Source organism: Eleginops maclovinus, chromosome 3 (assembly GCF_036324505.1).
Source record: "Eleginops maclovinus isolate JMC-PN-2008 ecotype Puerto Natales chromosome 3, JC_Emac_rtc_rv5, whole genome shotgun sequence".
In the NCBI taxonomy this organism is placed as follows: Eukaryota; Metazoa; Chordata; class Actinopteri; order Perciformes; family Eleginopidae; genus Eleginops; species Eleginops maclovinus.
The window spans coordinates 6,435,327-6,450,346 of NC_086351.1; the positions used below are offsets into that span (position 1 = coordinate 6,435,327).

General features: G+C 38.9%; 1 protein-coding gene across 1 annotated transcript; it reads right to left on the reverse strand.

Annotated features, from left to right (window-relative positions):
- Positions 1-311: 311 nt before the first annotated feature.
- ifnlr1 (interferon lambda receptor 1) lies at positions 312-8,468 on the reverse strand. The gene is made up of 7 exons (XM_063879649.1): positions 8,122-8,468; positions 7,024-7,150; positions 5,976-6,145; positions 5,692-5,876; positions 4,994-5,132; positions 2,960-3,090; positions 312-2,475 (listed from the first exon to the last, which is right to left on the reverse strand). Exons 1-7 carry the CDS (start codon positions 8,168-8,170, stop codon positions 1,483-1,485), a joined length of 1,794 nt encoding a protein of 597 aa, XP_063735719.1. The 5' UTR covers positions 8,171-8,468; the 3' UTR covers positions 312-1,482.
- Between the last annotated feature and the right edge of the window lie 6,552 nt (positions 8,469-15,020).

Sequence of the window (15,020 nt, forward strand, 5' to 3'; positions counted from 1 at the left end):
CTGTATGGTAGCCTATTGGTTCACTTCGTCATATTTGTATAGACAAGCTGGCAGAAACACAGAAAAGAGAGAAGAGACTTTTCTTTCTTCCTTGATTAAACACACACACTGCTTTGGTTTATCCCGCAATCTACCTCCCCAACATATTTATTGAGACAGTGAATATGTACCAAGGATCTTTGCCTTTTTAACGACAGCACTTTTTATATTTGAGCTTATTTTTACCGGCATTCTTAATTCATCTTACCTGTCGACCAAGGGACACAAGTTAGTGACTCTTGTGTTTTCCTGCAATATGGTAAATGTCGACATGAGAATGAAAGGTTCTCCAATGTTTATTTTTCAGAATTTCAATATAATTTAAACTTTCCAACATGCAAATACAGGATAAAGCAAAGTTGTAACTTTAACTTGCATGCATTCATGTACATTCTTAGTATAATGTGTCCGTACTCACATCGTACTTTTTAACACACCTCGCGTTATTACTTTAGAGCTGCGTAAAAGAGATTGCGCTCAGGCTGTTATCAGCGTGGCTCAGGTTGCACCATGACCCCACCTTCGAATATATTTTTACACACTGTATCTTCTTTCTCTGAAAGGACAGCAAACAATGGGGAGAACACAATGAGGTCATGAATGTTGTGAGTTACAACAATCTGAAACATTTCCTATTTTTAATGTAGGGATGAAACACTGATAATACTGAAATATGTTAGTGTTGGTAAAGTAAGAAAACAGTCTTTCTAGTAGAAATTCAGTCAATAAGACTAGTTTTAAATGGCTCAAACGGTGACAATGCCTAATGCTTTGTTCGGCCACAAAGCAATCATGGTTGTTTTCATAGCTAATCTTTAAGGCTGACTGTCCACATTATAATTTAAAAGTGGCCAGATTGGGTTTGTGTATTTTAGACATTGGTAAATGTTGCACTATTGTGTTACCATACTGACACACACTGACTGTGTCATTGCAGCTGTTTTTAAAGTGGTCCGACTGAGTTTAATTCTAAGAAGCTCATTTAAACAGCTTTTCCTACCACTTACCATACAAACATGACAGGTGTGATCATGTGTTTTCCTTACATTATGCAAACAAAACAGAACGAAGCTGTCTTTACACTACTATGTTAATGTGAAAAATACTCATATAAACTGTAATTCTTTAAAATTTACAATATAGATACAATCATGTCTTCCAATGTAAACAATACATACAGTCTTGTGTTTTTACAATTGTGAAAGGATAAATAAAACCAGATTTACAGTGAAACATAATATATTACATTTATGATATGAAATGTACTGTATTAAAAGGTGTAGATGTTGTTGAATGAGACTTAGTTTGGGCTAAATTTGAAATATGTTTAAGGAGAAACACATGTCTATGTGTCATTGGCCACACAGCACACAGCAAAGCCATTCAGTTCTCGATTGTCTCTAGTGCTCCCATAAACAAAGCAGGCTTTAGGTTGTAAAGAGTTTATTCTTGAACTTGAACCACCCAACCTCCCAGAAGAATTGGCCTCGATACCTCCTCTTCTCCCCTATCTTCATCTTCCTCCTCCTTTTTGAGACCCGTCCTGGTCCAAGGGTAGTTAGTCTTTCTGTATTCACAACTATCTGTTGATGCAATGTCAAGAGGGATTGTAGGCACCCAGCGTTGTTTGTAACTGGATTCAAACATGGTATCTGTAGATGTGTTCTGACATCCCAGTGGGAAATAAGAAGCAACTGGTTGAGAGTCGAAATACTGACTGTTGCAGTAGGGCTGGGTTGGGCTGCTTACACTGCAATTGTCAAACCCTGAGTCCGACCACTCTGAGCTGTCAAAGCTCTGCAAGGAGTCCAATGATGGCCGCTCCGTCTTGGAGTCTATGAGCTCAGATAAAAGAGGTTTTCTCTCTGAGTTAAGAGGTGATATAATGTCCTCTGTGTCGCTCTGTAACTGAAAGATGAGTGAAGGCAACACAAGTTGTCCATTGATATCCCGCACTGTTTGCAACAGCAGGGGTCTGGCTGGATTGGAATCACATGGTTCCTGTTCTGATAACGTTTGTACTCCAAGTGAGGTCAGGTTTCGACTTGATGTCTCTTTATTCCAACTTTCTCCACTGGAAGATAATTGTACTTTACTGGTTTCTCTGTTGTCATTAGTAGTCTGCTGAAAGTGTTCACTCTGTGCAGCAGGGACATGGACAGCTACTACACCGTAACTCTCTGACGACTGGCCGCTCGTGTTCTCGGGTTTTGAGGTCACACTTTGCTCATGTATCTCCACAGAAGAGCAATTGCTGTCTTGCAAGGGGACGTCCTGGGGGGAATAACCTCCAGACACAGCTACAAGCCTATTTGTCTTCACTCGAATTGTTGAGTAAACTGTTGGTTCACTTTGAACGCAGATCTCCGGTTTGGAAATAATGAGATTCCCATCTGGAGACTGCAGAACTCTGTGTGGGGTGCTGGAGGTGGTTACCTGTTTAAAAAAAAAAAAACACACACAGACCCATTAAGTCCAACGGGTTTTCGATTTTTGTAGCTGAATAAACTAATTTTCACTTGATCAGAATGTAATGATACAGAAAAGTCCCACTTTGGAAGTACAAGTATATAAGAATTGGGTTTTTTATATATCAACTAAAACATTACCATCATTGGTAAAAATAAGGCAAACCAAATACAAGATAGTTCAAAATCTTCAAAAACATATAAAGGCCTTCTTCTCCACACAACAATTCATCTACCCTTCATTTGAAATACAGGTGAGTCATTGTAAACCTATTTACCTTTGTTAAGACAACATCCAAAGACAGTCAATGTTTTTAATTACTTTGTGTTTGCTGTGTCACACAGGCACTTTGAAGACGTGTCATCAAAATGCCAGAGGGCTTAATTTCCTAGGAAGGCATCATTTACTTGTTGACACCTCAAAGAAATCATTAGGAAAAAAAACATCTTACCAATAGCTGTGGCATGCTCTTTTCCTTTCCACCCTTCACGTAGTTGCAGATATACACAACTGACACTATGATTATGGTCATCAGTAGAGCAGCACTCACAAGAAGCCATGGCAAAAGCATTAGAGGATCATCTGAGGGAGAAGAGAGTTATTTGAAACCAATCCAAGAGAGCACACAAGTGAAATTAGAACCCTCAAGCGACAAGTTCAAAAGTTTCTCACTTGCGACACACAAGCCTAGGCACGTTATCAGGGAGTAGCACTGTAGTACGCCTGTGTGACGTAGGACTGTTGATGCAACAGCGTATATATAGGGATTTCTAGCAAGTCCTTTGGTTGGTGAACAGAATCTTATCCAAACAGAAATCTTCACAGCAACATATAGAAGTGGAAATCCCTGTTCAGGAAAAGGACAGCTATGATAAGGAGTGCATTTTGAAAGTAATATATACACCTGCGTAATATATAAGTATAATCTTGCCTGAAGCTGTCAACGTTTGTTATTGTCAGTTTTACCGGTAGAATAATAAACAATAACTCAAGCTAAGGTCAGGAAAACAAGTGTAATCTCATCTCTAATCTTATCACTATGACAGCAGCACAGTGAGAAATCCCCACCCAAAAGAGCTCTTTTATTTTATTTTCAATGTCAAAAGGGGCATGGATTCTATATGAACAATATGGTCTTTGTGGCCAATACCAAATACTGTTTCATTGCAATAAAGCAGCTGCCTGTTTTTAACAATTACATGTGCCTATTTTACCTTGTTCAGGAAGGCTTGGTGAAAAATGCAGGGACTAGTTTATAACAATCTGTCTTGATTGATTCCCAAACACTTATTTCTGAGTGGCTGTAATCACTTGGGAGATGAGCACACAGGACGTAAAGATCAAACATAGAAAATGCTAAATGTTCCACTATCAATCAAATCTTTTCTTGAGTTCACTCCACAGCACATACCTGTTAGTTTCCCAGGAAAATGTTCACTGATATAGTGTTGCTTTTAAAACGAAAACTAGACATTGAATCTGCATTAGTCAGGTTTTCAGAAACGTAAATAAAGTTATTAATTTAAAGAAATTTGATTAGAAACGGGCAGTTGTTTTTCAATTCATACAAAAAAAGCCTTTAATGGATACATTGCAAAACCAACACATGTAGCAGCAAACAAACCATCTGCATTAAGTTACGTTAATACTGTTAATGTCAGTAGGCCTATACTTTGTACCTTCTCGCAAGAGTGTGGGAATACAAGTTATGCCGCTTTCCCACCAACCCGGAGCCGGAGCTGGAGCCGATAAAGATCTGGGGTTTCACTGGCTTTAAGCGCAGACAAACCGGATCTTTCTGGCCCCACTCGGCTGCCCGGCAAGATCCAAGATCCAATACGAACAAATACGTCACGCTTACTTCAGAGGTGGGCGAGTTCATAGCGAGTACAGTGAGTACAAGTTGTAACAAACAGTAGCGCTGAGCAAAGTGACTAGAACGTGACCACACACTTAAAAACACACACTTTATAAATTCAGGCAACTCTAAACAGGCTCAGTGTGATGCTGTTTATTTTACCTTACTTTAATCACCATCCGTTCTCTGTTATTGATCATTGTGAAGAGCAGGCCGACGTTCTCCTGTTGTTTGGTATTATTGCAGCTATCGGGTGGAATCAATACATGGGCTACACAGGTTGCCATCCGAAGTAAAATCATAACGAAAACTACGCCAGTAAAATATGCGTGTAGAAAACGGCTTATGCCACAATAGGATAGCAAAGTAGTGAAGATAGTCAGAGTAGCCTCGCTTGCTATGCTAACATCACCTGTCTAATGCCAGAGCCACTTTCATAACTGCGTTGTGATGCCAAACAGCGTCAATTCAGACTGAAAGTCATCCACTCGGCCTCTGAGCAGTGGAAACACAAGGGGTGCTACAGGCTAGAACCAGAAAAGCGCCAGAAAAGCAAAAGATTGGATCTTGAACCGGATCCGGTTTCCCGGAAAAGGGGCATTACTGTAGATTCAGCATCTTCCTCACCTGGCAGTGTGACACAGAACGTAGCATTTTCACTTTTTGAATGTCCCTCAGTTAACGGCGTGTAGAACACGTTGCCACAGTACTCGGTTTGGTTGCTCTTCAAGTTGAACACAAACCGGCCAGTTGTGGTTCGATTAACCTGGTGACACAAGGACATACGGATGTTAATACAACTGTAACAAAAACAAAAAACTAGTTTAAGCTACGTTGACTACAGCTTGAATTGTGAGACAAGAGCAATTTGGAGAGGAGCGCAGTGAACCTTTTCCAAATATCTTGGGCAGAGTGGCCATTATGCATGTGCATGAGTAGTTTGGATGGGATCCAGTCGATTCATACGGGCAGAATGAAATGATAGGACGGGTTTACTCCCGGCCTGCGACAGCCACAGATAACGGATTTGGTGTCTTGATTGTTCTTGCGATGTTAACATCTTATATAACATAAATGCTTCTAAAAGAAATTGCGTAGCAACGCTTTAAAAGAACATGTAAGCCATTGGAGGATAAAGAAAGTAACTCTCACAGTTTAAAGACCAAATACTTTCCATGAACTTACTGTAAGTTTATAGATGATTAGGTTTGTCTCTGTTCCTAGATTTGTATGTTTGTCCATTTATTTTACTTAAAATACACGGCTATTCTTACTGCTAAGTAAAAATTGAAATGGCTTTTGTGATCTGATGGCTGAAGACTTACCTGTGCAGCCCACTTTGGCTTGATGATGTTGAGGGTATAAACAATGTCAACTTTGTAAGGCCCATTTTTGCTTCTGGTGATGATGTCCGCAACGGAGGTCCCTTTTGGCCCCAAGGGCAGGGTGACGTTAACGTGCAAGGTTGACACGGTTGTGTGTGTAAACAAGATTGGTGGACCAAAAATAGCTGTGGAGGCAAAGAAAGATACATCCATTTATGTTGCATTTGAATACATCTAGCTTTGAAAAAAGCAAGGAATGCATGATCAAAGGTGAGGATTCTTACTTTCTGCTATAGGTTTAAATTTCTGGCTGCCACGCAAGCTACCATTGGAGTAAACCTGAGCCCAGTAGTGAACGTCATACACTGATGGGGTCTCCACAGTCAGGTCACAGAACAGAGCAGTAAGGTTCTGACACTCCTTTTTTATCTGGAATGGCTGATCCTTAACATCACTGTGAAATAAGTGCAGTAAAATATGATTAAAAGCAGAATGAACAGCGCAGGGTAACACTTGAGTTAACTGGTATCAACTGAGAAAAACACTGTGCTGTGTGTAATGGAATTAACCATATGATTTTGGATTCAAGAGTTTAAGTGAGACAGAAGTAATCAAAGACTTTGGTATGACAGTATGGCACTGAGGCAGTACATGGCTAGAGGTTTGAATGTCCAGCTAGAGCATACCGTGACCGTGGAATAGACAAAAGAAAATAATACAATAGATGTGGCTTTTGACATTTGTCTGGCACACTGCATCATTTGTAATTACATGCAATTATATTTGCCCTTATAGAAACTGAGTTTAATAAGGAAAGAAAGACAAATATTGCTCTTCTCTAGTATTACATCTAAGCTATTGGCAGTGAAGTTAAAACCTAGCAACATCGTACACTTTAGTTGAAATCAATACACAATTTCCAGAAGAGATAGAGGGTAATAATTCTGCAAAAAGAAAGCAGGGAGTAGCACTGCAGTATGCCTGTTTGATGTAGGACTGTCACCTATCACTTGATATGGAAACAATTCAGAGACTTGTTATTTTCAATTCCCATGGAAAGACCAGAACCAATAACGACTTGTCCCAATGTCACAAATATTTTAATACAAATGAAAAAAGCCTTAATAATTAAACCTCAAATGAGCTGAGCACATGGTATACAAACAGTGCCTTGACATTGACACTATAACTAAGGGCTAACAGAGTGTTTACCCTGCAAACACATTTGTCCTGCACTGACCCACCACTCTTTTTTTTATCTCTTCATGGAGTCACAAAGAGGGCAATGGAAGTAAAGGTGTACAATCTCATCCTTCATCCTCCTAGTTTTACCTCCTGTACCGGACGCTATAGAGGACCTGTTCCCCGGGGAAGGCAGGCTTCACAGGGTCCCAGTGCAGTATGTTGTAAAAGTTCTTGGAGACAAAATACACTCTTCCGTTGCAGGTTAAAAGAGAAGCTGTTGGAAAGAAAATATTTCACATGAGAGAAATGACGTGTAGGTATTTTATGGCGGATGATAATTCAAAGCTTGCTCTCATTTAGTCTGGTTTCATTTTCAAAAATATAAAAATGTTGATAAACAAAAATCCTGAAGAAATGCAATTTAAATATATTGTGTTGACATTTTTATATTTTGTAGTTTTTTGACTTTGTACTAAGTGAGTACACACACTATTCTATAACAAGCCATAGACAACCACTCGCATTACACTTCTCTTTTATCTAGGTTGCAGCTCAAACTTTTGCAGCACATAAGTAAAAAACATTCAAGTCCTAGCATCCTCAACCAGTGCTGTTTCCAATCTGTGGTTCTTTGTGAGTAAAGCCTCTAAGGCCAGAGTGATACAGCACACGTACGCTACGAATATCCGGGACCACACGGAAATTATGAAAGATGGACTTTGTTTCTGCTTGTGGCTGAAACTAAAAACTCTGTTATTCGATACAGGGAAATAATTGCCCTCTTTCGTGTCGCCATACAAGGGGATGCAGAAAAACAGCCTGCATTTTAAACTTTGAGTTATTCATACAAGGAGCACATTTTCATGATGAAAAGTCATAAACAAGGAGCGCGTGATTTACCAAACCAGGGCTTGTTACACTTCAATGTTATAGTCTATTATGAGAGAGACAAGTGGAAAATGACATATAGAGGAGACCATTTAAAATGAGCATTTCTATAAGCTAGACGAGGACGTAGTCAATATTACACTTGCCTTTACAATGAAATAGCATTTCCATTGATTACTATCATTTAAAAAGACAACAGTCCTTATTTTATACGCTTTTTTGCATTGGTGGTTTTTACTTATTTTTCTTAGAATAACTTCTTTTGACATACAAATGACCTATTAAACTTTTAAATGTCCGTGATGATAATTTGCAAATTCAAAACATACATTCAAATGAGCTCCGCTATGTACTCACCATAGCAAAACAGAAGCAGGATGATGACATTCAGAGACCACATCTTCATTTGGTATCTGGGCCACAGGAAAAAACAAAGTTGTCCTCTGAAACTGCCGCCGCTAAGTTGTGAGTTCTTAACAAATGTCACATAAATTCCACACCATAAAAAAACAGACAAAATCAAAAATAAACCCTCGGAAATCACACAAAACTAAAACAGAGTGGATGTCAGATGGGCTGTAAAATCTTAAAGCTGTAAAGGAGTTTAGTTAGTTTTTCTGGCCTCCGCCGCGCAACCATCTCTGATGCAGTCTGGGAAAGGAGTGGCTTTATTCAGGTGTGCACTGCAGGTGTACTTTGGAATATGATTTTGCCTTGTTCCTGTTTTACTGCTTACTGTATGTTCCGCCTACTTTTATTCTCTCTACATACTTCCTCTTTTTTGCTCCCTCCTCTCCTCCTCCCTCCTCCCCCTTGAGTCTCTCTCTCGGTCTCTTGTCTTTCAGGTTAGTCGTGGTTTTCTAGAGATTACAGGAAATGACTCTCAACTGCAACATAAAGAAAGTGAAAGAACCTGCTTATACACACATGGCGGCTAATGTGTGTATATAGATTAAAAACCATTGTGTACATTAAAGTATAAACAACCTGATATCGGTTCATGGACATTGTTACACAGTTTTATTGAGGAGCAAACTTACTGCATAACAAATAAATGTCTGAGTAGGCCGTTAAATTATGTTCCTGTTGCAGGAGAGTAATAATTAAACACGCACTGGAGCAGACATGTAAACCTCATATGCAGACTTCATTTCAGTTATTATTAATTGGCTTTTGTACAAACAAACAAACAAACAGACAGAAGGCCTGTCGGATGGTTATCAGTTGCTGTGTCATGCACGGTCTGCTGAAACATAGGAGCTGGTATTCCAACATTTGTTTTTTACTAGCACAACCTTGTTCTTGTTTTTTTGTAAGAATTGAATGATTGAAAAACACAACGTTAATCTCAATTCAGTTAGAACCACAGAATACAGGATAGTTTGCAGGTGCATGGTTGGCTGCTGTACGGTAGCAAACATTTGAACAATGATTTAAGTTGATTTATTGGTCAGAAAGAAGCAGAAAGAAGCTTTCAAGTAAAAAAAACCAAAACATTGCAAAGAACACAAACTAATAATAGAAGACAGTGCATATATGGTTATACAGGTTTGAGGTGAACAGGTGGAGTTTCCAAAGTGTCAAATGAGCACATTTTGTCCAGTATCAACATCAAGTCAAGTGTCTTCATTGTTCATCCGAAGAATGACTTATTGATGATTATCATGTAAGACATGTTGACCTGGCCTAGAAGGACTTGCAACAATGACGACTGGCTTATTCCATTTTCTAAATACACTAGCATACACCCAGAGCTGTTGTGCAGTAACAGCTATCGTGCAGCTATTATCAACGTTTTTTTATTGACACCTGAGTCATGTTCAAAGAACTCACAGCTGTTAGAAAAATGTGTAAATATTAACTCAGTCGAGCGCACTTAGGTGTTGATAAGGTGACTCCTGATGTGAACTATTTCCAATGGCGGGGAATATATTATACTTGGCCCGATGAATTACACCCATAATGTTGCACAAAAGTAACATCATACTTGTTGTCAAAAAACACATTTAAACAACAACAAATCCTCAAAACAAAACGTAAAAGTTTGTTATAAGTTATAGATCTTTGGTAACTGGAATTCATGCATGTATCATAGCATGAAGATGTCAATTCAATGATGTAACCCTAAAAGGTATTTAGGTGCGACCAGGTTCACTTCTACTGTACACACAACGTAAAACTGAATTAGACCTACCAGCTCACTTTTTGCACACTGTTTCGGACAAGAAATGAAATCCCCGAAATGTTAATGACTAAATGAAATATTCAATTGGTTTAACCCAGAGCTCTGTGACTCTCCCATTAGTAAAGGAAATAATGCTATTAAAACATTCTGTGCCTTTATAGCCTTGAAGTAATAAGAGCTCATCGCTGATGTTGTTCTCTTGTGGCAAAGATGCAATCAAAATTCAATTTAACAAAACACTAAATTCACAAAGATTAAATCTAGGAGATTTGGGAGTCTGAACTTAATCCAATGCTTGCCATTTGATAGTAGAGGGCTGTTTTCTTTACATCCCCAAAAATAAATACTTGATGATCTTTGTAATACCTTTGTCTTTTCCCTGCTTTGATTCAATTAAACAAATCATTCTTGGTAAGCGCATCAGTCTGATCATACTTTATGTAAGTGTTTGGCATAGGTTCATTTTGAAATTGGGACTGTGAGAAGTCAACTGAGTAGTTCAAAATGTTATTTTCACCGACAATAACCTGTCTGGCGAGTTTTCACTTGTTTGAGAAATCCACCGCCCAGTTGTTACATTTATTCACAAAGTTGTTTCTGCACTAAAGTTGCCTTTTTTGATTTGCATTTATGAAGGCTGTGGAAAGTTCGACCTTGTTTTTACCGTCTTGCACGAACGTAAATGCGGATGAAGTTCTGGTTAAATATGTCTCACAAAGGCAGCCTGCACTCAAATCCCCTCTGCAATAATAACATGTAAAGCACTGATTGATTTGCTTCCACCAAAGCAAAGACACTAATCTAATTTAAGTCCTTATTGATCTCTGTCTTTCCCTTATATTGCATGCACTGATTCTTGTGTACACAATCTGTCTATCTCTGTTTTAAGTGGGTCATGGTCAGCGACACCTTATCATAAGAAACAACATCCTGGCAGTGATGTGCTCTGATAGTTGATTTTAATTAGAACGTTGTTTGACTACTCTTATGTAATCAGCGGCATTAAGATTTGCCACCAGGCTGCAAAGTGTTGCCTCGCTTTTAAACCATAGAGATCACATTGGCTTTAAGTAGAATGTGTTGAACTGTTTTAGACATGGGACGTTGCTTGTATACTTGTGAGAAGTAGCTTGACAACATAAATGGACACTTTAATAGTCTGCTCACTGCCAATGATTGTGTGTGTTCTGCATTTCACATTAGACAGAGTAGATGTGCTCTGCCAAATTTAAAAAACCTCAGATATTATGAACTTGAGAAAGGATTTCTCGTTAATTTAATATCAAGTTCATGAATATCCAGTTTGGCATTCATTGGGAGTAACTATTACTGTAATTATGACTCCATGTAAAGGCACCAGTCTCGATTATTAAAATGGCACCAACCACAACCTGCTATACCAGTACATGAAACCCAACTAAGTTAACTTTGGTTGCAAGCAAAAACACACTAATCTATTTAATCTCTGCTCTGCTGTACAGTTTTATAAGATCTCCAGTATGGCGCCCTGTTTCTACACTTTTTTTTGTTGTGAGAGATCCTTTATTTTTCCTTTGCCACCAAAGAAATTCCCGCGGGTGACATCCCAGAGAGGAAGAAAGGCTTTGATGCTGTTGGACACAAACTGAGGCGATGTGATGGGTACTTCTGTAGGCTCTTGAAGCAAGAACGTCATGAATGAATCATCCTTTACCCTGTCGCAGCACATCAGATGTATCTTGCATCTCTCACCTTGCCAGCCTGTTTGAGTCACAAAGACTAAGCAAAACCTTTGATCTCATTCAGTAAACACTGGTTCAACTGGGCAGCATCAGGTCCCAGGTTGAGGAGAAACCAGAACTTATATTTGAAATCCGGTGCAGCAGAAACATTTCAAAGTCAGACTTTCCCATTTGTGCAATTCCTGCTGGGTTTTGTAGAACAAAAGCTGTATATCTTTCTATTGTTCTGTACTCATAAGTACTACCCCCCAAACAAGAGAGATACTTCTGATCAAGAAAGTATTGCATATCTTTATTGAATGCAGCCCTTAAAACCAGGAAAAGACACTTAAACTATCCAAAATGTATGATGATATGTTGTCTCATGTCACAATATTGATATAATATCAGTATATCCTCCAGCCCTGGAACATAGACCATCCTTTGCATCCATTGCTAATCAGTGTCAAAAGGCTTTGAGTACAGAAATGCAGGTTACATTGCAGGAGAGTCCAATTTAGTTTGAATCTGGGACTTGCTCATCACAGGGATTGGTTGGAGGGTAGGATGGTAATCACAAATCCTTTCCATACTGATATGAGTCCTGTCTTCCCCTTCTACCTCCTCCACTAACAACTATCACTTTCCATCAACTGTCCCTCAAGTGAATAGATATATGTTCATGAAAACCTGACAGATCAGTCTTCTTTATAGCAACAAAGGTGTGTTAGCGATTTAAGAAAGATGTCACCGAGCGGTTGATGGGTCACAAACCGACAAGTAGACAAACAGAGACAACAAACAGACGAGCTGCTTTATAGACAGGCAAAATGAGAACAAGATAAAAATACGGTTCTAAAGATAATGGATGAAAACACACCTGCTGCCCTACACAGACAAGTAAACAGATCACTTCAATAAAGACAAGAGAGAATTTAAATCAAGGTGAATTCTTGACAACATGGATATTGATATGCTTCTATTAAAAGCACAGCCTTCACTACCAAACCATTTGTACCCTTAATAACATGTAATCAAATTGCATTTCTGCATTTAAAAACATTTTCAGCATTTATGGCTGATTTGAGACCTTTCAGGTGAAATCTAAACAATACATGAATGTCAACAGAGAGGTGATGTGCTATTTACAATGAGGTAATGATGTTTATATCTGAACAAGTATATTACAAAACAGATTCCTCTGAACAACACTAATGACAACATAACGGTGTTGTGCCCTTTTCATTAATTAATGAGGAATGATTTTTTTTTTAAATGTAAAGCTCATCTACAATCTGTCTCGAGGCTAAGAGCCGTGGTCTGATCAGTAATGTGATTTGTGTTGCGCACGCCTGGCCTTATGCCATGGCATTATCCTAACCCATCAATTACTGTAGATCATTACCAGTTTAGCTGGGGGTGGAAGTGTTGGTGAGGACAGCAGAGGGGAACCTGACTGATGGAACAGCAATAACACTGGGATGAGGAGGGAATGCAATGATGAAAGTGAAAGGCCATATGACTCCAACATGGGACTGCACCAGAGTTTTTCGTATGAATTATTCCTTCTGTTCAATAATGCATTACAACCACACATCCCCACACACCTGATCACCAGTGAGAACCAGTAGTGAGACATTTCCACACTGGCTATGTTAATAGAGATTAATATATACATCAAAAACCATTCAACTTTGATATTAGTTCTACGTGATTGCTGATGGAAGTCAAGCCACAGGTTTATACATAACTAAACATGTGGCTCCAAACCATTTTGGCTTGTGTCCGTTTAAAACCAAGAAAAGTCAGCTTGTGACCTCCACATCAACAGTTGTAGACCAGTATATCTACAAGTTAGGAACAGTCAACAAAGTACGTCAATATATTTATTTTCTTGAATCATCAATCTGGAAGGAGGCTCTATACATCCTTTACATTGTGAAGATGTTTGGATGGGCAGTTCTATAGAAAGCTGCAAGCTTCTTACTGTGATTTGAAGACATAATATGCCAATATCACAAGATATAAGGCAACAATAAGAAGAATGCCTAATTGTTTCACATGTTTTGGATAGCAGGAATATCCTTTTGCTGCTCCATTATTCTATTATTCTTCTGGAGACCACTCAGGGTAAACTGCGATCTACAATTTGGTAACAATAAGTCCAAATTCATTCCTAGTTGAAATAGAGATTATCACGTTAGTCGGGAACAAATTGATGCAACAGTGTTGGTACATCAGTGTTTTTCTAACTATATTTAGGAGGATAGGAATTCAGAGCATAGAAATGTGTTGTGTCACTATGTGCCGTCAAAAGTTAAAAAAGACTTGATGGGACCCTGACTTGCAGTGCTTGGCCTGCCAAAATAGCTCAGTATTCTGTTGTAACAAAAACACATAGATGAAACGAGCAGCTCACAGGAAGTGAAGGAGTGCTCTGCCCAGTGGCGACACAATCGGAAAGAACTGGGCCTCTCGGGGACCAACTAATATCTCCTGTCCATTCAATAACAACACAGCTTTATTGCATCAGTGCTCAGTTCTCAGAGGACTTGCTCAAATCCTGTGTTTGATATCTTGCCAGTGCAACAAACTTTTCAACTTCCATCATCAAAGGTGAACAATAAGCCCATTTCTCATATTGAAGCTTTTAAGTCAAAAGGCAAAGCTAGCCAGGTTGATGATAATATAAACAAACCAAATTAAATCTGTAACACTAAGGCAACAGCTGTTCTTTATCCTCTTTAACAGGCGACAACAAGCAGAAATAACCTCACCAGTGGCAGCTGGTGGACAGGATAGGAATAGCAGGTCTTAAGCAACTTGAGGATAACTTTTAGAAACAAAAACTACACGCTAGGAATGTTTAAATAAACTCTAAATGAATAGCATCCCAACATCTTGTGGATGATTGAAAATATGTTTGGAACGTACATAAATCTGACCCGGGGCTCCATGGGACACACCCCTCGATAACGCTACACTACCAAAAACAAGTTGAAATCAGAGATCCAGTAACCAGATGTCAGCTAAATAAAGGACTGAACATTATTGGATTGAGGTATCTGTCAAGTTAGGCTAAATTGTTATAGTTGGTGATACTTCTCACTGGTTTAATAGTTTCAAACATCAGTCTTTGCTTCTGTCTTGTCAACTTTAAAGGGATAGCCCGGCGAAAATTGACCCCAGGGTCTTTTTCTGCATGAAAACTGATCAAGTAGCCTAAGCCCTCCAGAGAGTGTTTTTCGTTCATCAACCAGTATTGAGCTTGCCCGGAAAAACCGGGAGCAACTCTAATAGCCAAAATGGCTTACAGTGCATTCGATCGGGGCAGTGCGCAGAACGCTTCCAAAATGGCATTTTTTATCCAT

Coding starts and splice junctions, on each gene's coding strand:
- ifnlr1 (XM_063879649.1), bottom strand. CDS start 8,170: ATGAAGATGTGGTCTCTGAATGTCATCATCCTGCTTCTGTTTTGCTAT. Junction 3,091..4,993: donor GTTCTGTGTCACACTGCCAG/GTGAGGAAGATG, acceptor CTTCTCCCTCAG/ATGATCCTCTAATGCTTTTG. Junction 2,476..2,959: donor AGAGCATGCCACAGCTATTG/GTAAGATGTTTT, acceptor TTTTTTAAACAG/GTAACCACCTCCAGCACCCC.